Here is a 25,093-nt window from a genome sequence, read left to right as displayed (position 1 = left end):
AGACTTACAATATGTGGGCGGTTTTAACCCACCCTCCCCAGGCGTGAGGCTTCAGTCTTTTCGTGGAGAATACTTACACCTCAACTGCTTCACAACAGACTTTGTAAACTCCAACCAATGCTGAAACAGAGAACACAGAACAAGAAAACCCTAATGAGAAGAAATCCAATATGACTTGTTTTATCCAATTTAAATCGCTGGACAGATCGTAGCCCAGGGCGTAAGCAGCCCCAAAGCTTGTAAAATGTAGGTTTGGAGAGTAAGATGTGATATGATTTTTTGAAATACACTCTCAGTGGAACCAGCTGTGAAAGGGGGAACAGCTCTGGCTTCAGACACCGTTTCTGGGCTTCCCTGGAAACGCCCCCTTTCGAAGCAGGGTGCCGAAGTTCTGAGCCAGGTTTCTGCCATGTCAGTAGGCATAGTGTGTGCACATATGTGTGATGGGGACAAAGCCCCATGTGGCCTGAGCAGGGAAATGCTGACTTTAATGGGTAGTGGTTGTTTGTGTTATGCACTATTTTTGGCAGTGGGGTGAGCACAGAGGATACTGGTAGCAGTTCTAGAAAGTACTGACAGTTGAACCGTCAGAAATGGGGAAAAGGCAGGTCGGGATGGCTGGGGTATATTGTTTTTGTTTGAATGGCACAGATTGCTAGCCCTTGTGTTAGAGAACACGTACTCAGGATTCCTTGACCTGCAAACCAAAACCAAACCAAACTCATTGCCGTTCAGTCAGTTCCGACTTATAGCAACCCTATAGGACAGAGTAGGACTGCTCCATAGGGTTTCCAAGGAGCCACTGGTGGATTCAAAATGTTGACCTTTCAGTTAGCAGCCGAGCTCTTAATCACTGTGCCACCAGGCTGTAGCCAATGTTTAGGATTGGTAAACAGGAAGCATCCTGTTTCCCTTGGTTTTTCACAGAGGCAGGGCACAGTGGCACACACTTCCCCCACAGCACTTACGCGTGAGCAAAGGAAGCAATGAAGTCATCTACAGCTGTTTCCCATTTCTACACGGATCCTTATAAAAATTCATTATTGATATTTGTGGCTTTTATGCTAATAAAGAAACTTGCCAATTTGCAGAGAGCTAGAATTGCTGTGATTTGGGGTTTGGTTATCTGGAAATTGCTTAGGGCCATGAGATGTAAGTTCTGTGAGGGCAGAAAACTTGTCTGTCATGTTTACACTGTATCCCCTGTGCCTGACAGGGTGCATTATGCAGCTGTTGGGTGGATGATGGGCCTGGGTCCACGCTTTCCTCCTTTCTGGTTACTTCCATTTAGTGTAATGTCTTGGCAGAGTCCTCTCTGCAGGAAGGCAGCCAGGGCCGTGCAGGCAGCATCCTGGCTTCTCTTGCCTCCCAGCTCTCACCTTCTGGGCTGGGCGTGGGTCATGCAGTTAATGGACCCACTAAGAGCCAGCTCTTCTATCAGCTCCACATGGATAATCTGGGCTGACACTCTGCTCTCTTGCTTCCTCTGATCTGAGTTCCCACGAGGCTGGCAACTCATTATAGCCACTCAATGTGGTTAAGAGGTCCTTCTCACATTACAAGGCCCACTGAGGCTCAGCTTCACAGGGGAGCAAAGGCAAGAGATGAAATTGCACAGAAAGAACTGGGGCTCCAGGCAGCGTGGTGAAGGCGGAGGAGGCCTGTCTGTTCAGAGCACACAGGAATTGCATACAGTGAGGAGAATGTAGCAAGTATCCCAGGCACAGTAAACTGAAGGCCCCTAGACATCACACTGACAGATTAAAAGAACCAAAGGAAGATAGAAACTAAGGGGAACCACTGTGAGCTGCATTATTGGCAGAAGGCAGCAGGCAGAAGAAGCTGAATGACAAAAGGCTACTCTCCTTGGCAACAGTGGACAGGAGACTTCAGTTTTGGTTTGCACAGCAAGAGCTCAAGAAAGGGTTGATCTGGAGGAGATTAGGAAGCGGGTGGGAAGGGAGTGGAACGCTGTTACAGCTCATTTCAGGGATTTTAAGGGTCTGGTAGAGAAATCCTGACAGGATCCCAAAAATAACATGGTGGTAGCCAGAGTTACGTATTGCAGCTCTCTGGCTCATTCTGGGTCCCAGAATCACTAACAAACTGATAATATGGGGAGGAGGGGTCAGGAGAGGAGAAAAAGAAGATTCAGGGAGAGGAGAAAAAAAAAAACGATTCAGAGAGAGGAGTTTCCCTCTTTATTTGGGTGAATGTGGCACCACCTTCAGTCTCTGGGGGTTTGAAGGGATGTGGAGAGAGGCTGAGAGCATTTCAGGCTCTGGGCCTGAACTGGGAATGGTGGGGGTGGGGGGGTGGGAGCAGCTCCCCAGGAGGGAAAGGAGGGTTCCTAGACACCATGAGGGTTCATAGACACCACGAGGAGTCCTGCAGAGTAAGCAGTGACTCGGGCATCGGTGTATGCCTGGGCTCAGACTACCTGGTGGCTGAAGGGAAGAGGTTTATTTTGGGGGAGGTGGGGAGTTTCCCTTCTCCATCTCTGCCAGGAATCGGTGGATCCAGGATGACTCCTTTAAAGGTCCACCTCGCCTCAACCCTCAGGACCCTCTCAATTTTTGCTCCCCTTCACTCCCTCCCTCGAGGCACCAAATCATACACGTCAGAGGCTCCCAGACATGAGTTCAGCATGGAATCCCAGCAGCCACTTAGCCTGGGCAAGTTGCTTAACCTATCTGAAGCTTTCTTTTCTCATCTGGAAAATGGACATTATAATTGTGGATACCCATCTCATTTATGGTAAGAATTAAATAACATGTGAAGTTCTTTGACTGGCACAACTCAGTGCTCAATAAATACCAGCTGGAAGAGTTAGCCTGTGCTGGGTGCAGAGCCTGGCACACACTCCATATACGTTTACTTCTTCCCTTCCTGTTTCCTGATCTTACTCCGTCTCCTCTCCTTTGATCTGTTAGCCCTACATACTTTCTTACTCTCTTCAAGCACATTCTGACCTAACAATAATGAACAGGACATATTTAACCTTTTTTAGTTCAAACACTACCCCCTTTGGGAGATGAAGAGATCTGGAGGTAACTGGCCTTCTTCTTAAGCACAGACATCTCAGACCAAAACAAAACCAAACAAAATGACAGGTAAAAATAGCCCATCATTACATAGTGAGTGGGCCCTGCAACATGTCGGGACCTGCGGTGGCATGGTATGCTACTTTTGGACCTGTGTGTGTTTGTACTGTGGTCCAGAGCTAAGGAGTGTTTATGCCAAGACAGTGAAGCCTTCACAGGGTGAGGGCCTGACTCCTGAGGTTAAGCTCTGAATGTGAGTAAGTGCCAGTTTAAGGCCTCAGACTTACTTATAATCCTGTCCTCCCTTTGTGCTTTGAATATTGACTTACCCGCTGCTTATCCGGGTCCACAAAGCGGATCCCAAAATAGTCTTTCTCAAGTAGGTTCAGGTGGTGGCAAAGAAGGTCAAACAGGTACTGGCCTTTGGCATCTCTCTGCAAAGAAAGAAAACTCCACTGAGAAATGAGCGGGCTTGTTTTAATAGTCACTGAAAATTGTGTGTGATGGTTGCATATGGATATGAAAGGGACACGTGTCCATAACAATGTCCTCCATACTGTGATGCATTAGATTTGGGGTTCTCTGAGGCTTCAAGCACTTAAAAGAGCCTGAGCACCCTTCCCCCTCACAAAGATGTCAGAGAACTCAGAGTAGAGTAAGAAAAGCCCAGTTCCACCCATACACACAAAGCTTTCCTAAACTAATGGGTGTGAAGAATGACGGTGTGGAGTCCGGCAGCAATTCCACCGAGTCCAGTCAGCTCTGTCTGTAAAGTATACATAGCCTGAATCCACCCACTTCTCCCCATCTCCATTCCAATCCCATACGTCAGTCACCATCAGCGCTTGACTGGACCACTGCCAGAACCTTCTAGCTGGTTCCCTGCTTCCCCTGTTGCCCCTTACAATCCATTCTCCACACAGCAGCCAGAGCCATCACAAAAGTTTGTACACATTATTTTTTGAATAAGTAGTACAGGCACATATTCAAACAGTATGAAAGGATATACAGTGAAAATTCTCCCTCCTGCTCTAATCGTCTTATGTTCCAGCTTCCCTCCCCAGAAGCAAGTCCTCTTGCCGAAATCTTGTATATTCTTTATGTGATATTCAATACACGGGCAAACCTATACTGTATTTTTACGCAAATAACATGTGCCTTCTTTTTTTTTCTACATTTGTTTACCGGCCACACCCTGCCCCATGAGGCATCCTCACAAGTGCAGTCATGCCAGGCCTCTTCCACATGGTGCTGTAAAAAAATTTAGCATAGTATGCTTATGAAAATACCTCAGGGGGTGTGGCCGGCAAACAAATGCAAAAGGCATGCTTTATTTGTGTAAAAATATGGTATGCATACATAAAACAAAACAAACCAGTTGCCCTGAGTTGATTCCAATTCGTGGAGATACTGTGTGTTTTAGAGTAGAACTGCACTACATAGGGTTTTCAATGGCTGTGATCTTTCTAAAGCAGATCACCAGGCCTTTCCCCCAAGGCACCTCTGAGAGGATTTGAACAGCCAACCTTTCGGTTAGCAGCCAAGAGCTTAACTGTTTGCACCATCCAGAAACTCCACATACATATACATCTCCTCTTTTTAAAATACAAATGATAGAATGTTATATATACTATTGTTACCTGTCCCCTCTACCCCCGCCCCACCGCAGCCCCCACTTAGCATATCTTACAAATTCCCCTATAAAAAAGCAGGACATAATAGATACGACTGCTGCATTCCATTCTAAGCCGATCCATTGCCACTGAGTTGATTCCGACTCAGAGCGACCTTATAGGGTTTCCAAGGCTGTGACTCTTTACAGAAGCAGACATGCCACATCTTTCTCCCACAGAGCGGCTGGTAGATTCGAACCACCACCCTTTGGGTTAGCGGCCAAACAATCACTGCACCACCAAGGCTCCTTGCATACTATTCGAATTAACCTAAATTTCTTTACCCAGCTCCACGTTGATGGAATTTGTTTCTAATATTGCTATTACAAGCCACGCAGCAGTGAACACCCAGGGACGTTTAATTACGTTACTGCTCCTGCTTAACACCCTCGGTGGCTTCCCTAAGTCTGACTGTGGCCTCCATGGCCTTCACGTCCTGGCTCCTGCCTCCTCTCTGACCTCATCCCAAATCATTTTCCTCACTACACTCTGGCCATGGTCTTTCTGTTCCTGAACACCCCAGGCTTTTCTGCCTCTGGGCCTTTGCGTTTGTTCCCTCTACCTGAAATACTCTTCTTCTAGTTCTTCCCACAGCCAGTTCCTTCTATCCTTGAGGTCTCAGCTCAAATGTTCCCTCTGCAGGGAGGTCTTTCCCTTATAGAATGGCCTTTTCCTGCTTATTTTCTTCACAGCATGTATCGTTGTTGTTGTGAGGTGCCGTTGAGTCGGTTCTGACTCGTAGTGACCCTATGTGTGACAGAACAAAATGTTGCCTGGTCCTGCGCCATCCTCACAATCGTTGCTATGTTTGAGCCCGTTGTTGCAACCACTATGTTAATCCATCTCATTGGGGGTCTTCCTCTTTTTTGCTGACCCTCTACTTTACCACGCATGATTTCCTTCTCCAGGGATTGATCCCTCCGATAACATGTCCAAAGTATGTGAGATGAAGTCTTGCCATCCTTCCTTCTAAAGATCATTCTGGCTGTACTTCTTCCAAGCCAGATTTATTCATTCTTCTGGAAGTCCATGGTATATTCAATGTTCTTCACCAACACCATAATTCAAATGCATCAGTTCTTCCTCAGCCTTCCTTATTCATCGTCCAGCTTTCACATGCATATGAGATGATTGAAAATACCATGGCTTGAGTCAGGCACACCTTAATCTTCAAAGTGTTATCTTTGCTTTTTTTTTTTATTAACTTTTATTGAGCTTCAAGTGAACGTTTACAAATCAAGTCAGACTGTCACATATAAGTTTATATACACCTTACTCTGTACTCCCACTTGCTCTCCCCCTAATGAGTCAGCCCTTCCAGTCTCTCCTTTCATGACAATTTTGCCAGCTTCCAACTCTCTCTATCCTCCCATCCCCCTTCCAGACAGGAGATGCCAACACAATCTCAAGTGTCCACCTGATATAATTAGCTCGCTCTTTTTTTTTTTCATCAGCATCTCTCTCCTACCTACTGTCCAGTCCCTTTCATGTCTGATGAGTTGTCTTCGGGAATGGTTCCTGTCCTGGGCCAACAGAAGGTTTGGGGACCATGACCGCCGGGATTCCTCTAGTCTCAGTCAGACCATTAAGTATGGTCTTTTTATGAGAATTTGGGGTCTGCATCCCACTGATCTCCTGCTCCCTCAGGGGTTCTCTGTTGTGCTCCCTGTCAGGGCAGTCATCGATTGTGGCCAGGCATGAACTATTTCTTCTGGTCTCAGGATGACGTAGGTCTCTGGTTCATGTGGCCCTTTCTGTCTCTTGGGCTCTTAGTTATCGTGTGACCTTGGTGTTCTTCATTCTCCTTTGATCCAGGTGGGTTGAGACCAATTGATGCATCTTAGTTGGCTGCTTGTTAGCATTTAAGACCCCAGAGCCACATTTCAAAGTGGGATGCAGAATGTTTTCATAATAGAATTATTTTGCCAATTGACTTAGAAGTCCCCTTAAACCATGGTCCCCAAACCCCCGCCATTGCTCCGCTGACCTTTGAAGCATTCAGTTTATCCCGGAAATTTCTTTGCTTTTGGTCCAGTCCAGTTGAGCTGACCTTCTGTGTATTGAGTATTGTCCTTCCCTTCACCTAAAGCAGTTCTTAGCTACTAATTAATCAGTAAAAGACCCTCTCCCACGCTCCCTCCCTCCCCCGCTCGTAACCACAAAAGTATGTGCTCTCAGTTTATACTATTTCTCAAGATCTTATAATAGTGGTGTTATATAATATTTGTCCTTTTGCCTCTGACTAATTTCACTCAGCATAATGCCTTCCAGGTTCCTCCATGTTATGAAATGTTTCACAGATTCCTCACTGTTCTTTATTGACGGGTAGTATTCCATTGTGTGAATATACCACAATTTATTTAACCATTCATCCGTTGATGGACACCTTGGTTGCTTCCAGCTTTTTGCTATTGTAAACAGAGCTGCAATAAACATGGGTGTGCATATATCTGTGTGAAGGCTCTTATTTCTCTAGGGTATATTCCGAGGAGTGGGATTTCTGGGTTGTATGGTAGTTCTATTTCTAACCGTTTAAGATAACGCCAGATAGATTTCCAAAGTGGTTGTACCATGTTACATTTCCACCAGCAGTGTATAAGAGTTCCAATCTCTCCGCAGCCTCTCCAACATTTATTATTTTGTGTTTTTTGGATTAATGCCAGCCTCGTTGGAGTGAGATGGAATCTCACCGTAGTTTTAATTTGCATTTCTCTAATGGCTAATGATCAAGAGCATTTTCTCATGTATCTGTTAGCTGCCTGAATATCTTCTTTAGTGAAGTGCGTGTTCATACCTTTGCCCAGTTCTTGATTGGGTTGTTTGTCTTTTTGTGGTTGAGTTTTGACAGAATCATATAGATTTTAGAGATAAGGTCCTGGTCGGAGATGTCATAGCTGAAAATTCTTTCCCAGTCTGTAGGTGGTCTTTTTACTCTTTTGGTGAAGTCTTTAGATGAGCATAGGTGTTAGATTTTTAGGAGCTCCCAGTTATCTGGTTTCTCTTCGTCATTTTTGGTAATGTTTTGTATTCTGTTTATGCCTTGTATTAGGGCTCCTAAGGTTGTCCCTATTTTTTCTTCCATGACCTTTATCGTGTTAGTCTTTATGTTTAGGTCTTTGATCCACTTGGAGTTAGTTTTTGTGCATGGTGTGAGGTATGGGTCCTGTTTCATTTTTTTGCAAATGGATAACCAGTTATGCCACATCTCTGCTTTTTAATACTTTCAGTAGGTCTTTGGAGGTTTGCCCAATGCAATATGTATTGCATGTATAAAAATACGTAATTATCTTGATATATTTGTTTACTTATTAATTTATTGCCTGTTCTCTTTCTTGACCTGTAATTTCCATGAGGGCAGGAACCTTCCTCAGAACTTAGCACAGGGCTTGGGACACGGCAGGTAGGTCTCTGTAATTATTTGCTGAATACATAAGTGATTGAATGACTAGAAGGTAGAGGGTTGGCTAAAAGTTTTCACAGAATGTTAGGAATCTCGGCTGTTCCTAACCATAACCTTCTCCTCCTGAGACCTGCCTAGGTACAAAAATGAGCTGGGAAGAGAATGACTTGCAGGAAACTGTCAGAACATCTGGAGGTCTGCAAGCCCTGTCCCCAGGGGTCTCTGCAGCTCTGCTCAGATGGCTGAGCCCGGGGGGTCCCTGTCTAACCCTGCATCCAAATTGAGATTGCTTTACACGATTAAAAGTATCTCACATTGTGCTGAGATCCAGGTCATGGGTGATCACAGGAGGGCAGGGCCCTGCTCCAAGAACAGGCGGGCCTTTTCTTTACCACCTTTATGAGCTCTTTACATCACACCTCTGCTTGCTACCCTGTACTACCCAGGGAAAACCCAGATGGGGCACCAAATCACTCAGCAAGTATCATAAGAAGCTTCTCCTTGCAGGATTTGAAGGATGATAGAACAGTTCAACTAAGGAAGGCAGCACCATGTGGGCACCTCCCCTCCAACCTTGGAGTCCTCCCACGTCACAGAAAGAAAATGGAAGCATGGCTTTTCTCTTGCAGTTGTTGTGTGAAAAAACAAAAACAAACCACACACATCCATCACACATTCCCTATACTTATAAAGGAGCCCTGGTGGTGCAGCGGCTAAGCATTTGGCTGCTAGCCAAAAGTTTGGGAGTTCGAATCCACCAGCCACTCCTTGGAAACCCTATAGGGCAGTTCTACTTTGTCCTATAGGGCTGCTATGAGTCGGAATCAATTTAACAGCAAAGGGTTTGGTTTTGATTTTGTACCTGTAAAAAAGGACCTGCTATTTCTTGTCATTTCTCAGCATCTGTTGAAATGCCCTGCTCTCTACCGTGAAGTACCCTCAGGTTCCTATTTACCTGTGGTAGAGGCATCGTTCTGAGCTACAAGGCTCTTGCATGGATGAATGAACAGAAACATCTCTCTTTTCTGTTTCTCTAGGGCTAGAGGTGGGGTTTGGTTTGGTTTTTGGTTTAGGGGTGGGGTGAGGAGGAGATAGGAACAGAGGCCCTCCTCGTAGCAGAATTCCATGAAGTTTAAATTCCCAGCAGAGATGTAAAGGCAGAAGCATCTCAGAGCGCTGCCAGGCAGGTTTCACAGAGTGTCGCGGCATGCCCCTCCCTCGGGGGCTCACACCTGGGCAGGGTTCACAGAGTGTCGCAGCATGCCCCTACCTCAGGGGCTCACACCTGTGGCTGGTGGAGTGGCCTGAGGCAGCCTTCGGGGAGAAGTCACTGGCAGCTGAACCATCATAGTAGGCTCCCTACAAGTAGCTTTTTACAACTTCCTTTCTTTATGGGTCCCTCTGTACTTCCAGATGCCAAATTTGTTGTGTCCTAAGGCTGTATCCTTCCTCTCCATGGTTCCCTGCCCTAAATCCGGGTGTTTCTGGAATATTCTGTGGCAGCCAGTCTTCTCATTTGGTGGGATGGCAAAGCCAAGCGACTTCCATCTTCTCTTTCTTTTGCCTGAGGGTTAGCTTGGCGCTATGGCTAAACTCTGTTTTGTGCTGAGTGCTGTGCCATTGATTCTACTGGAGAACAGGCACTTGTGCCGACAGGTAATTACTGTTTAGTCACAAAGTCAGAGCTCCAGGCCTGAGGACGTTTGTCTTCAGGACCAGTGAGCTGAGGCAGAGTGCCCAAATCCTTACCCTCCAGCTAAATCTGAGGTTATTCTCGTCCCAAAGACATTACTGGGTCAAAATTACTAAGCACCCACTTAAAACATAAATTTCTACTTTATAAACCACAACAGTACCTACGCGTATTTGAAAATAATAGTGCTTATAAAGGCAACCCATTTATTCTCTCTATATGGTGCAGAGAGTGATCCATGGGCCCCTTAGAATCATTCTGCCACTCCGAGGTTGGGAAAATCCCCATTCTCGCTCCTCCATGGAACGCTTGTTTCTGGTTCTCTATGGCTTCCCTAGTTTTTAGGGAAAGGACTAGGGCATCAAGCCGTAAACAAGCTTGGGCTAGTGACCTGAACCCTTCAAGGTTAACTGCAGTTTCTGCCTCATAATTAGTATCTTAGACCAGGAGAGGAGTTTTTTTCACTTTAACCCGTTATCGGGTCCATCCCAGTGGCTCTGGCATGATGGAGGGGGGTTAACATGTATAAAGTTCCCCCTCATTAGGCTTCACCTTGTTCAGCCCTGCTACCTGGGTGGCAGGAGGATTTTAAGAGGAAACTCAATGAGGCTTGAAGAGGTTGCACCTCACTCAAGGTCACAGGGCAAGACTTTCTCAGCTCCTGGGCAACATGCTCTTAGGTGGGAGCTGGCTGTGGTCTCACAGCCCTTGCAGGAGACAGAAGTGAGATGGAGGGAGGAGTAGAAAGTGAGCACCTGAGCCCCAGAGCACAAGAGTCCAGGGGTGGAAGACAGCCACGCCAAGATGGGCCTGGAGGAGAGGGGGAGAGCTGACCAAGTTGTCCTCAGAAGTCTGACGGGGAGGGACTGGCAACAGGGATGGGACAGCACCTCAAGTTCCATTCTAGTTTAATGTCATATTTAACTTACTGTAGATCAAAGTCTTCCTTGTTTTCCTTACCAGCGTCCTCTTAAGAGTATGTGCGTGCCAATGTCTGCTGGGTTCAGGAGCAAAAGCCATGTTGAAACACTTTAATGTCACAGAGGAAGAGCTACATTAGCTCTGCTTCTCAGGGCATGGCCTAAGTGAGCCAGCAAAGTGTGAATCAATTACTGGGTGCAGTTCCTGCCCCCGTGTTCACACACCACACCCAGCAAGTGTGGTGTGAGTTTTTGAGGCAGGGGAAGGATTAGGGGCGCAAGTGCTAACAGCAGGGCCCCTTCCACACTCATTTACATTTTCTTTGAAGGCAAGGAAGCCCTGCGGAGCTCCTGGCCCAGGAACTCACTTTTCTTGCTCAATCTTAAACCAACACACTGTCCTGGAGCTGCTGAGGCTGCAACAGAAGAGCTGCCAGCTTGCCTGGGGAGAGGACCAGGGAGCTCATCCCAGGGGGAAGGCAGAGACCTCTGTCTGCAAGCCACACTGTTCTGTAGCAGCCTCCACAAACGCAGCAGGGCCCAGGCCGGACCCTGCTCTCAGAGGAGAAGAATCCTGTCTCAGCAGCAGGGCTGAGAAGGATGGGACCCACGCAGGCACTTGGTATTCAGACTGCAGCGCCAGGAGGCTGCCTTGGGGCCAGGTGGCCATGTAGCTCCTGGGGTAGCCCTAGACCCTGCATGAAGGGAATCAGAGTTTGTGGGTGGGGGGACCCCTGCTTAGCTAGACTCCTGCAGCCACTGATCTCGCCTCGTCCTTAATAAATGCAGCGACTTGTCTGCCCAGCAACCCCCATTCTACATACAAGTGGAGGGAGCACGGTGACTTTCATGATGCCAAACAGAAATCTGTAGGTTCAGATGCCTACACTCCGGGGAGCCCTTTAGGAAGTCCTTGCTTGGGTCAGAGCACCGGCTTAGTTCAGTGCCACATGGTATTGCATGAGAGGATGCCTACGTGTGATGGGATGTCACACTCGATCTGGAACATGGAGGTCACTGTGTGCAAGCAAATGTCACAGGAGGGAGGACTAAGTGCTCTGTCAGCACAGATGGCCTGAGCCAGACTCAACACGGGCAGTTAAGACCCTCTGAGCAGAGCCTTCAAAGCCATGGTCGTGCAGCTTGTAAGAGCAGGGCTGATGGATGAGGGGGCTAGGCTTATTGAGACATCGATGGTGATGTGCAGAGCGCCAAGGGGTCTCCATTCCGTGGGATTCCTGTACGCAGTGAGTCTCAGGGAAGAAAATGGCAGAGCTGGACTTGAAGAAAGACAGCCTACTTGTCCGTCTGTTCCATGGTGAAACCGCTGACAGGAAGGAGACTTTTAGAAGTATCACCGTTTCTTGCTATTGACTGAATACATCTTGGTTGTATTTTTCTAGCCAGTGCTGAATATCGCAATGGACTAGCCACGTAACAGCTGCAGAACCACTGAAAACTCAGCCAGGCTTGTTACAAAAAAACTCTTTACTTTGTATTTGTGTGAAGCTTCTTCTCTCTCTCTCTCTCTCACACACACACACACCTGCCACCTCATACAATGTTGCTTCATAACTTGTGAAGAAAGTCTACAATTTTTTTGGCAAATGAACTTTCCCTTGTCTGCAGTTTGACAACTCACTTTACTGCCTCCCCCTTTTTATAAAAACGGCAAACGTCCATGCTATTTGGCAAATGTGGGAATTTCTGGGGTTGCAGAGAGTGGCTTGGGTGGCCAGGGTCAGGAGAACTATGGCAAGCTCAGCCTCCTCTTTGGTTCTCATAACTGTGTAGCTAGTCTCCCACTTCTCTCCCCCTCAGCACTTTCCATAATTGTTGAATAAAAAGGCAGAAATTGTTTATTGGCCCGTACCAGCATATATGATGGGCTCTGAGCTGGACACATCCCATACGTGAAAGACGCCAGTGTTTCTGAGTCCTGGCACCATTTCCCTTCCAGCTATCCTATCTGGTCACTCATGTTTCCTTAAGGCTCATGGGGAGGCAGGGGGAGCAGAAAGCGGGAGGGATCTGGGAAGGCGAGTGCATCGAGGAAGAAGGTGGAACTTAGTCTGAGATTCAGTTTCCTTATCTGTAAAACAGGGTTCATGCTACATCTGTCAAGGGATTACTGTGAGGCTCAAAACAGAACTAATATATGTAAAACTCCTGTGTATTTTCCTTACCAACTTCCTCCATCTCTGCTAACCTTTTCTTCCTTTAAGCTGAATAGACTTGAACCAGAAAAAGCTTCAGCAATGCGATTCTGCGCTCGATGACCAAAAGTCAGTCCTCTGCACACGAGCACACAGGTGGATCCTGGTTACATGTCCACAAGTGCAGTGTCCCCATGCTTGTGGGAATGGCCACCATGGTGGAAATCTGCCCCACGAGGTTCTCAAAGCACAGATCTGCTCCTTCTCCAGACCATGTGCCTTTTTCCCAGACTAGGTCAGAAGAAGAGTAGAAAATATCAAATACATGCCATCTATCCAAGCGCCTCTGAGGTCTGGCAGCTTCTGCTCAGCGCCACAGAGAGAAGGGCAGAGCTTCCATGACACCCTCCTAACACTTGGGAAGAAGAAGCTGAGTGAGGTGGAGGATAAGATACAATTTCAGGAGACACTAAGCCTTTTAACACCTCCACATTAGTTAGAATAAGAAAAAAGTTCTGGCAAAATGTATTTTGTTAAATTAACACACAGCCTCAATATCTCAGAAAACATAACTGGTTCTCTCTGGAGTTAAAGTTATAGGAGCCAACAGTAGCCTCCAACTCTTCCTCTGAAATCTCCAGGTGACTGACCGCTCATCACGCTGGCAGATAAAAGGGGCAGGCAGGGCAAGTAGAGCCCACAGCTCTCTGCTCTGAGTCCCAAGACCACAGAGCATGCTCAGCCACTCCCAGCCACGGGCATCCCCGGAGAGGGCTGGTCAGGGCTTTCGTACTGCTTTCTCTGGGAGGTTGGCCAGGGCCTCCCCTGGAAATTCTTCATCACAGCAGAGGGTGCTCTGAGGTAGGGTTCCAGGCCTGACCCTTGGTCTGTGGTCCATCCGTGGTACAAGTCCACGTATATAAGAGCCTCTCCTCCCAGCACAGAGCGGAGAACAGCCTCACCACAACAAAACCCACAACTCCAAGAGAGGAGCGAGATGGCTGGGGCCAAATGGGGCTGGAGAGATGGTTTACTGTCCAAATGCTGAGGCCTGGGTATGCAGCATGACAAACCCCAAATGTCCCAAGAATGGCCATGCCAGTGGTGGAGGGCAAGTGAGGGAAGCCAGGTAGGAGGCAGCTAAGCTCACTCAGAAGGCAGTGTCCTTAGCAAATAAATTCAAAACCACACCGTGCTCTGGACCAGGGGTTCCCAAACTTGAGACTACATCACAATCACCTGGGAGGCTGTTAAAACACAGACTGCTGGGCTCCGCCCCTGGGATTCCTGGTTCCATATGTCTGTGACGGGGCCTGAAGGTGAGCATTCCTAACAAGTTCTAGGTGATGCTAATGCCGCTGGTCTGGGGATCACTGGACTGGAGCAACCCTTCTCCAGCACTCACCAGTCACCAGCAGTGCTTGGAGCCAAGACTGTAACCATAAGGGGAAGGAGCAGGGGCTACCTGAATTTTGCTTTCACATTTTTACACATCAACACTACCAACTTCAGAGCATTGTGAGTTAAATACTACAGAGAGGCTCCTTTCTTTTCTGCCGGGTTTTCAAATTCGCCTTTTCACATCAGTGGGCAGCTCCCCACTTCTGGCTGGAAGTCCCTAATTACCATTTGTTTTCAATAGTTAAGTAGCTTAAAACTCACTGCACCTGTGCCATGAACGAGAGCATCAGAAACGAAAGCTGGGGGTTACCATCAAACCGGTTCAAACAAAGAGCTCCCCTTGTCACCCCAGTTCTGCTGTCTGTGGCAGGGACTCTGCCCCAAACATTGCCCCTCCTGGCCTCCAGGCCCCTCATCTAGAACGTGTGCTGAGCTGCCCCAGACCCACTGCTCTGACGCCTCGTCCTGCGTCTGCACTGTCCAAGGCTTCCCCATCAGATTGGTCTGGGCTGTCATGGCCAGCCTTCTCCTTTCTCTCCCTTTCCTTGGGAGAGGATCCAGCTGCCCCCTCAGCACGCACACCCTGTGCCTCTCCCTGTTCAGCGCAGCTCCATGCCAAGCAGGTAAGTCTTCTGTGTTCAGCTCTGAGCAGGGAGTTTGGGGCCCAACAGAAGTGATGGGAGGAAGGAAAGGCAAAGTCCGATTGCAATAGCTTGGGCAAGTCATTTCCCCCTCTGAGGCCTCTGTGTCCCTCTCCGTAAATGATCTCATGAAGTCCCCTTATGTGCTCAAGACTCTGATTCTGTTATTAGTTGACCAAAGTAGTCACACCCCAGGTCTGTCTTTCACAAATCGAGGAGGTTAAACAGATTAGTTAAAAAAAAAAAAAGGTAATCAAAGTTTTTAGCTATGACATTTCCGATCAGCATCTGATCTTTAAAATCTACATGATACTGCAAAAACTCAACAACAAAAAGACAACCTAAATAAAAAATGGGCAAAGGATATGAACAGGCACTTCACCGAAGAAGGCACTCAGGCTGCGAACAGATACGTGAGGAAATATGATCATTAGCTATTAGAGAAATGCAAATCAAAACTACAATTAGATTCCATCTCACCCCAACAAAGCTGGCATTAATTCAAAAAACACAAAATAATAAATGATGGAGAGGTTGTGGAAAGACTGGAACACTTATACACTGCTGGTGGGAGTGTAAAATGGTATAGCCACTTTGGAAATCAATTTGGTGCTTCCTTAAAAAGCTAGAAACAGAACTACCATATGATCTAGCAATTCCACTCCTTGCAATGTATCCTAGAGAAATAAGGGCCTTCACACGAACAGATATAAGCACACCCATGTTCATTGCAGCACTGTTTACAATAACAAAGAGATGGAAGCAACCAAGGTGCCCATCAATGGATGAATGGATAAATAAATTATAGTACATTCACACAATGGAATACTATGCAAAGATTAAGAACAATGATGAATCTATGAAACATCTCGTAACATGGAGGAATCTGGAAGGCATTATGCTGAGTGAAATTAGTCAGTTGCAAAAGGACAAATATTGTATGAGACCACTATTATAAGAAATCTAGATAAAGTTTAAACACAGATGAAAATATTGATGGTTACAGGGGTGGGGAGAGGGGAGAGGGGTATTCACTAACTAGATAAGTAGACAGAAATTTTTTTTTGGTGAAGGGAAGGGCAACACATAACACAGGCATAGTCAATACAACTGGACTAAACCAAAAGCAAAAAGTTTCCTGAATATAACCAAAAGCTTTGAAGGCCACAGTAGCAGGGACAGGGGTCTGGGGACCATGGTTTCAGGGGACATCCAGGTCAATTGGCACAACAAAATGTATTAAGAAAATGTTCTGCATTCCACTATGGTGAGAGGCATCTAAGATGCATCAATTGGTCTCAACCCACCTGGAGCAAAGGAAAATGAAGAACACCAAAGACACAAGGTAAATATGAGCCCAAGAGACAGAAAGTGCCACATAAACCAGAGACTACATTAGCCTAAGGCCAGAAGAACTAGATGGTGCCTGGCTACCCACTGATCTCTGGCCTTACAGAGAACACAGCCGAGATGCAGATCTTAAATTCTTGTGAAAGACCAGGCTTAATGGCCTGACTGAGACCGGGGGGACTCTGATGGTCATGGTCCCCAGACCCTTTGATAGCCCAAGATCGAAACCATTCCTGAAACCAATTCTACAGACAGGGATTGGCCTGGACTATAAGATAGACAATGAAGCTAGTGAGGAGTGAACTTCGTGGCTCAAGTAGACACATGAGACTATGTGGGTGACTCCTGTCTGGAGGTGAGATGAGAAGGAAGAGGGGGACAGAAGCTGGTTGAATGGACACGGGGAACAGAGGGTAGAGAAGAGGAGTGTGCTGTCTCATTAGGAGGAGAGCAGCTGGGAGCGCACAGTGGGGTGTGTACGGCTTTTTGTATGAGAGACTGACTTGATTTGGAAACTTTCACCTAAAGCACAATAAATAAATTAAAAAGAAAAAAAAGGGTAATCAGGTAGCTTTACAAGGTGGATGTTTATTTTCTTAAGACATTTATTGCTGGCTTGATTTAAAACATGCAGGGTCATTGCTCAAAATAAATGGAAAGAGTAACGAAGCAGAATCCATTCAATTCTAGAAGCTGCCTCTAGCAGGCCTGAAACAGTGCAGTCCTTCATGTGAAACTATTACCCCACGTGAGTCTGTTCATTTCGCATTCCACTGTGAGCCAAGGAGAAATCCTACTGGGTCATCCAGTGCACGCCTCCAGCCACAGACAGTGGGGACTATCGCAGGATCTTCCCAGAATGAATCCCGAGGCCAATACCTGCCACTGCCCTTCCTGGACCCACTATTCCCTAGACTAGAACCCGCGGGCAGTGGTGCTCCTGGCTTTCCGTGTGGGCGAGTGTCAGGGTGGCAATCTGACTGGGGATGGCGGAATTACATTTTATTTCCACGACCTGTACATGATTGAGAACTCCTCAAATGTCCAGATAATGAAGGGGTTGGGACTGGCAGAGATAGGAAGGGGCTGATAGAGCGTCCGCTCCATCTTCATCCCCGCACCACCCCTGACTTAACCAGAGGCTGTGCCTCTGCACCTGGGTGTGCTGAGGTGCCAACCCTCAGGTCTCTGAACTCGTTTGTTCCCCCGGGAGCCTCTCCCAGGTGTGGTATTTCAGCAGCTGAGCAGCCAGCGGCCTCTCCATCTAGAAATAATTCTTGGGCACTCCAGGTGGCACAAATGGTTTACACTGGGCTACTAATCAAAAGGTTGGCTGTTCGAACCCACCCAGAGGCGCCATGGGAGAAAGGCCTGGTGATCTGCTTCTGTAAAAGATTACAGCCAAGAAAACCCTATGGAGCTTAGTTCTGTAACACATGGGTCATAGGGGTCAGAATCAACTTGACGACAAGGGTTTTTTTTTTTTTTAGGCACTGTCAGGGGAAATGGAGCCCTCGCAGAATGATGGAGGGCAGACACAGGAGGCCAGATGTCTGGAAGTGGTGGCTGCTCTCTCCTGCAGTTCCTGGGCCAGACAGTAGGGGTGAGTGGAGGAGAGCCAGGAGTCTTGAGCCCAGCAGGGCCTGAGGATTAGGCACACCCCTGTCATCTCTGTGCCTCCACCCAGCACGGCCACCAATGCTGACACCACAAGCCCCCGAGGCAGCACAACAACAGTAGTCAAGATGTCATCACTGAAAAAACTGGGCACACCTGCTGCCAACTGAATATTGTGTCATTTGAAGGCAAAAATGGACAACAAACCCCTGGGAAAAACATTTGATTCAGTATATATCAAGAAGCCTCCCCGGGCAAAGAACTCCCTGAGTGTTCTCAGGGTTGCACAGACATGAGGTTCAAAAGGACCTGAAAACGTGACCTGGGAAAAGACCAGCTCTGAGCCAAATCAAGATGAGCATTGCCAACTGGAAACAACTATGCTACCAGAAGGCCGTAGGCCAACAGTCCCTAAACTTCAGGCCACAGATGTGTCTGTCTGTTTTCTCCCTTTCCTTCCACCCTCTATGGAACTGCCATCAACTGCAAGCTGGGGCATAAAGGAGGCAGAGAACCAGAGGGTTGATTCTGTATCTGCATAACCCAAAGAGGAAAGAGATCACCTGTGACTTCTCCTAGTCCAGCTCCAATGAGAGAGACTCTCCAGAGCAGAGTGAGGGTAAGAGTCAAAACTCAGACTTCTTAGCTCTGTTCATCCCCCAAATCTCTGCCTTGAAGGCTGAAAGGCACCCAGGAGATCATTTAGTGCCCCACAGGCAGGAAGTCTCTGGGTAGGGCTCTACCTGAGCCAGGATGGAGGGAGGGAGAGCACAGGTCCCAGGGTGACCTATTCCCACTGTCTAACTGGCTTCATCAGCCACAGTTCTTCACATGTCTAACCTACATCCTTCTTGCTGCAATTCACTCCCACCTTCAACTGTTCTCTTTTTGTGAGGTGTCATGTCTTACTATAATAACAGTATTGAATGAATCATTCAGATAAGTGATATAAAGTGGTCCTCTTTTACAGAGTCAGATTTATGAGGATTAAATAAATATAATTTCCTAACAGATGAACTCATGTGACAAGTGATTAACTTTTGGGATGCAACCGGATACTTTGAGGGCTACAGGGATGTTCTATTAAAGCCAAACTCAGCTTATATAAAACATGTAAGTTCAATTTTAAAGGTCTGAGATTTGAAGATCATTGAGGATTTTTGGTCAAATTATTCTCTTCTCTCTCACAGATGAATATAGATTGGACTATACCACATCCATAAAACAAGTAAGACAAACCTCATGGTACCCCCACAGAGATTCCAGGAACTGATGCTGGTAGCAGAGGTCTTGGACAAGTTTTTAGTCTTTCTGAGACTCAATTTTGTCATCTGTAAAATGGAGCTAATAATAAATACACCTTGCAGGTTTATTGTGAGGATTATTAATATGTTACTGGCATAGAGCAGACACACAACAAATGTTAGCTTCCTCCTCCCTCGCTTCCTTCTCAAAAATTTGGCAAGAGCAGCTATGTCCCTCCAGTTCACATGCTCCATCTTCTTCTCTGATCTCATGCACTTAGGTCTGTACCGCCCGACTGTCCCACTGCCTTTCCTCCCCGTGCTCATGGAGGCGAACGTCTGGTATCCAGTGCTGCGTTCATGCTGCACAGCCCAGTGCCTGCCTGGGACATGGTTTTCTGGAAATATCTGTTGGTTAACTACTAAATGAAAACAACCAGGAAAACAGCTGGAGATTAGCAGATAGGTCTTCAGCTTCTAACACCCAGTGAGGTCAGTGTAGGGAAGAACAGTGAAAGACCATGCTGGGGTGAGGCTGTTTCTGGAGATGGCATCTCTGTCCCAATCAGAGTCTAACTTAATCCTAGAAATTTATCTCAGGCTCGGTCTCCTGGGTATTACCTGTTCCGTATAGTGTGCTGATGCTAACCACACAGGCAGCTCTTGGGAAGAGAAGGGAAGAGTCCGAGACAAGGGCTCCCAGCCCAAATTCCACCGGCCCCACAGGAAGATGATGCAATGTGGTCCTGCTCCAAAATAACTGCTTATGCCACCGACCACGGTCATGGGAAAGGAAGGCATGCCTCTGCTTCCAGGAAGGCCTCTAGCTGGGTCCTTGCCATTGGAAAGGGAATGAAAAGTTAAACACTGGAAAAGACTAACCCTTATATTTGCTTAACTCTATGGATGTGAATCTCAAAGCCAAGTTCTTTTTTAGGAGTTGATGCTGGAAAACACTTCCATGTTCCTGGGCTCATGTGGAATGGGATTTGGGATTTTTTAACTTCTGAAAATTATCAAAGGCAAGTTACACATGTCTCATGGATTTCTTCTTTCCCTTACAGGTTTTCTAACGCTTTACCTGTCTTTCTCAGGACACCTCCTCAAGGTGCTATAGGGTCTTCCTTGGGCTTAACCACCTCAGACCAATGGATAAGTAAAGGTAACACAGGATTGGATAACTGTCTTATCACTGGTCACAGGCTAGGCTCCTCAGGAAGTAGGCTCTGGACCAGAGTTTAGCATGCAGGATGCTTATTAAGGAGTATGCTTGGGATCAACACCCACGGAAGGGAAGAGAGGGAGGCTGGAGCAGGCAGAAGATAAAGCTGAGCTGCGATGCTGGCCTAGTGCTGACCCACTGAACCACGTGGCACCCTGGTGCTAGACTGGCCCTTCAGAGTTGTTCCAAGTTGAGCTGAGATAGTCCCCGGATGTGGGCCACTGCCAACAGCACCCTCACAGGGTCCAGGGGGAACATCAGAATGCATCACATCACTCTCGACACAAACCCAAAACATAACTACCATTTATTAAACACCTACTGTGTGCGAAGCATTCTACAAGCATTCTCTCTCTAATCCTCACACCAATTCCATAAGGAAGGTTTCTAGTTACCCCATTTTACAAAAGAGGAAACTAAAGCTGAGTGACATGCCTAAGACCACACGGCTAGTGTGTGGGACTCAAACCCAGGTCTGCCTTGGTCCAAAATTCATACTCTTTCCGTTATGCTAAACTCCCTCCCGTCTTTTGGTTTTCTCATACGGTTCCTGTAGAAGCAACCTACAGCTCCATCTCTCTAGGTAGCTTTGGGTTGGATTTATAATCTTCTGACTAGTATCTACATGTGTGCTGGTGTACTCATACACAGGCCACTGCAGTCCTCAATGTCCAGTTTTATTTGCTTGACTTATTTTGAGATGACCATTGACAGAGTGCACGGAGCAGCCGTTTGCGGACTCTGTAAAGTGAGTAGGAGCAGATAGAGAAGAGTATCGGCATTCAAAGTACTACCAAACTGGAGGTGAGCTTATACTTGTTTTCCACGGGTATCCTCTAGCTGGACTCAGGCTACCTGAAACTTGGAAGTGAGAGTCAGTGTGGACAGAGAGCTCCAGGAGAAGTCCCGCAGTTGAAGCTTGGGGAAGGGTGTCTCACAGCAGCAACAGCAGCAGCAGGGGGGCTGCAGGTGCCTAAAGCTCTGAGGGAGGGAAACCTTCCTCTCTCATCCAAGGAACTGTGATCTCAAGTGGGTGGAACAACCTCCTGCCAATTTTTTCCATTCTGTCCTCCCAACATTTGGCCTCTGACGTGGCTGTAGCTGCAGTAAGTATGGCAGAATTGGATTAAAAGAAAAAGAAAGCCCCATATTTCTGACTGAAGGATTGAAAAGGGGAGCCCAGAGAGCCAGAAAGTACTAAGGAGACCCAAGTTCGTAAGAAACTTGGGAAAGCAACCCCATAAGTTGTTTATGAACCCCTGGACTCACCCTTGAGCTGTGCAGGTATGGAGCTGACCCTTAACAGCATACCAAAAACTTGATAACTGAACAAAAGAGAAACCACTTTCCAGGTCCCAGACTGGCCACTGGGTGGCTCATACACAGGACAGATCTGAGTACACTGCAAAGGCTTTGAGAACAGAACACTGACATTGAAACAAAAACTTGAAGACAGGTCAGAACTTGAGGCCTGAATGCAACCAGGCCAATTGCCTCCAAAACCAAAAATAAAAACGTACTCCACAGAATTTAAACAAGATCAAGAGTCTTATGACATGATATTTAAAATGTCTAGGATAAAATCCAACATTACTCAGCATACAAAGAACCAAGAAAATCTTAACCTGAATGAGAAAAGACAATTAACAGATGCCAATACCTAGATAACACAAATGTTGGAATTACCTGACAAAGACTTTAAAGAGCTGGAATAAAAATACTCCAAGAAGTAAGGACTCACACTCTCAAAGCAAACGATGGAAATTTTAGAGCTAAAAAATGCAAGGCCTTATTTTAGAGACAGAAGCACAATGCCAGTGTGGCTGTGTCCTGCTTCCAATAGTTCAAGTCCTTGTGAGGATACAGATACAGCAAAAAATGGATAGGAAACCTCCTCTTCTATTTTGGGTGAAAGTTGCTACCTACATAAAACATGGACAATTAAAAGCTAAAGAACCTAAATCATGTTGCATTCAGCTCCTCCTTCTGTGTTCATTTTTAATTACCAAGGATATTTATCTAGTATTTCACCTTCAAAGTCCTTGACAAACGTTATCTAATTATCCCTTACAATGCCTTAGGGGAGCAGGTAGACATTTTCATTACAGTGCTTTAAATTCTAGGCCTTCTCTTGAATTGTTATTGAACAGTACTTCGAATCTCTTAGATCTGGGTACTACTGGTCTGCTTCAATCAGAAAACAACTCCTGTTGAAAATAGTACAGATGCTGGGCTTCTCCATGAGGGTACAGAAAGGGGTAAGTCTTCAAAACCTAAGAGGAAACCAGTACACTAGTCAACAGTATTTGAAGACGTGAAGTAAGAAAATAAGCGGCATTTAAAACCAGATTTCTTCTTTTTTTTTTTTTTAAAGATTTGTTTTGATCAGAATATTTCCAAATCTATATCTTCAAGATTAGAGATAACTGGTATCTAATCTCAAGTCTCCCAGATTGGGGAGCTGAGTTGTGTGTCCATTGGGTAAAAGCCAGGGTAACGTTAGAGGTCATATGCAAACTTTATATACTCTGAAAGGCTGTTACCAATCTTATTCTTTGTGCATTCCAGATTTCCCTCATTTTCAACACGACATGTATGGGCCAAAGGAAGTCATCAGCTTCTGACAAGAGAAGCCTCTGCATTGGCTAACAGTGTATCATTGGCAAGTTTATTTGGCTCAGTGAGCCTTTCGATCCAGCTAGAAATATCTTATGTGTTGTTCTCTGGGGTGTTGTTTTTAATTCGTCAACAGTGCTTACTTGAAAAATCATGTGGCATCAGGCCGTGTAAGCTGTAGAGTCAATAGAAGAGGCTCAAAACAGCCTCCTCAGTGTATTCAAGTCATCCCTGCACGACAAGTAAGAATTCTTTTGAGGCCCTATTACTTAAACCCGTTATTCCTAGAGAGCAGGGATAATGGGTTGATTTCTTCAATTTTCCATTAAGTAGATGGTGAACCACATTTTTGGGTAGGGAAAAATCTCTCCAATTACAATAGGTTGGTGAAATGGGAAAATAGTGCTTGAACATCCAGATGGTAGAATAGTTAATGTTTCTGGGAACTGAGGGAACCCCTGTGAGCTATCGCATGCCTGGTGATTCTTTTCTCTCTGATTGTTCTCTCATGACGTTGCAAAAGTTTAAGATTAACCCATGTTTTCTCTCTAAAGATGAAAAACAAGTGATAGGATCTGGGAACCAAGGAGTCCGGAGGCAGTGATATCAGAAGACGCCAGAAGGGAACCTAAGAATACCTCGAACAGATCATCATGTCTGGCAAGACCAACTCAAAGGGTAATTAAAAGTGGTCCAGATTCCTCCGACTTAGCCTTTCCCTATAAAACCCTTCAGCTGGCCCTTTTAGGGCAGACAGAATTTGGGAGGAACCTATCCCCTCTGTCTCTTACATACCAGTATTCAATAAAGCCCTCTTACTGCTTACCTCCCTCCCTGACTCAGTATTGGCTTTGCGGCAGGCAGCTCGCATCTGCGATTTGTGGTAACAACGGCATGTGTCATGACAGAGGTACAGGGATAGTCTAGTGGGAGTGAGACTTCCAGGAAGACTTCAGAGAGGAAGTGACTTACAAGCTGAGTCCTGAAGGGTATATAGAAGCTTGCTGGCCTATGACTAGAACAGTGGCAGATGGAAGCTCATGTGCAGAGCAGGGCATGTTCCAGGAATTTTAACTAATTGCTGTGGTACCAGGAAGACGGTTGTAGGAGATCAACATAGAGAGGTAGACAAGAGCCAGCAGGTGAAGGGCCACGCCATGCTCAGGCCTTTATTCTGGAGGAGATGGTACAGGGTGGAAAAGTTTTAAGTCAGAAAAAGACGAGTAAAGTCTGTGTTGGAGGAGGAGGAAGACTGGAAGATGATAGATTAGCAGCAGTGAAGTCCCTGTAACCATCCAGGTGAGCTCTGATTTGCATCCAAATTAAGATAATGACAATGAAGATAGACATGTGAGGGGCTAAAGAACTGTTTAGGTGGCAGGAAAGCAACAACAACAGTGTTGCAAGTGGTCACTTTGAAGCAGATAGTGAAGGAGAATTAGGAATAGAGGACAATTTCCACAACTTCAGTTCAGCAAGGAGGCTGGGCGCACTGGCTGTAGGACATGTTAAAAAGCTATCTTTAAATTGAGCATTACCACGGTGACTTTAGTGAATGGGTCATTAATTCTTTTAAGACTCTGACTACTGAATTAATTCAGGAAATAATTAAGATTCCTTAGATCACTCATTACACTAACTTATTTTTAGACACTGTTTTGGCAAACCCTGTCTTTTAAAAAAATGTCTGCTAGAATACATTTCCTTCTTCTAGGTACCACGGTTGAATTCAATTATGAAAGCATAGACATCATACTTGTGTAAAGAGAGACTTGTACATTTCCTTAAAACAAGTTTTAGATCCCTTCTCCGAGCTTCCATAGCTCTCTGGGCGTATCCTCCCAGTGATAGCTGCCCTTCGGTACATTGTAATTATCTACTCATTTGTCATGGTGTGCAAGGTAGGTGGAACAGGGACCTTTTCCTACTCCTTTTGGTATCCCTATCCTTGAAATGGAGTCAATGGGTGGTGCAAACGGTTAATATGCTTGGCTTGTAACCAGAAGGTTGGAGGTTCAAGTTCACCCAGAGGCATCTTTGAAGAAAGGCCTGGTTACCTACTTCTGAAAAACCAGCCACAGAAGACTCCCTAGAGCCCAGTTCTACTCTGATACAC

General features: G+C 46.2%; 1 protein-coding gene across 2 annotated transcripts in view; it reads right to left on the bottom strand.

Annotated features, from left to right (window-relative positions):
* Positions 1–25,093, bottom strand: part of FRMD5 (FERM domain containing 5) — a 207,439-nt gene that overhangs the window by 56,236 nt on the left and 126,110 nt on the right. Inside the window, exons 1-3 of one of the 2 annotated variants that reach the window (XM_064292035.1) lie at positions 4,054–4,157; positions 3,374–3,478; positions 78–120 (exon numbers count right to left, since the gene is read on the bottom strand). Coding sequence is in view for 1 of the 2 variants with exons in the window: in XM_064292034.1 (XP_064148104.1) it covers positions 78–120; positions 3,374–3,478 (148 nt within the window). In the remaining variant the exon portion in view is untranslated. Of the gene's footprint in view, positions 1–77; positions 121–3,373; positions 3,479–4,053; positions 4,158–25,093 lie in introns of those variants that run through there. The other variant, XM_064292034.1, reaches the window with a different exon arrangement.

The sequence above is a fragment of the Loxodonta africana genome, chromosome 10 (genome assembly GCF_030014295.1).
Source record: "Loxodonta africana isolate mLoxAfr1 chromosome 10, mLoxAfr1.hap2, whole genome shotgun sequence".
NCBI lineage: Eukaryota > Metazoa > Chordata > Mammalia > Proboscidea > Elephantidae > Loxodonta > Loxodonta africana.
The sequence above is the reverse complement of the archived record's forward strand: the minus strand, read 5'-3'. Positions and strand labels throughout refer to the sequence as shown.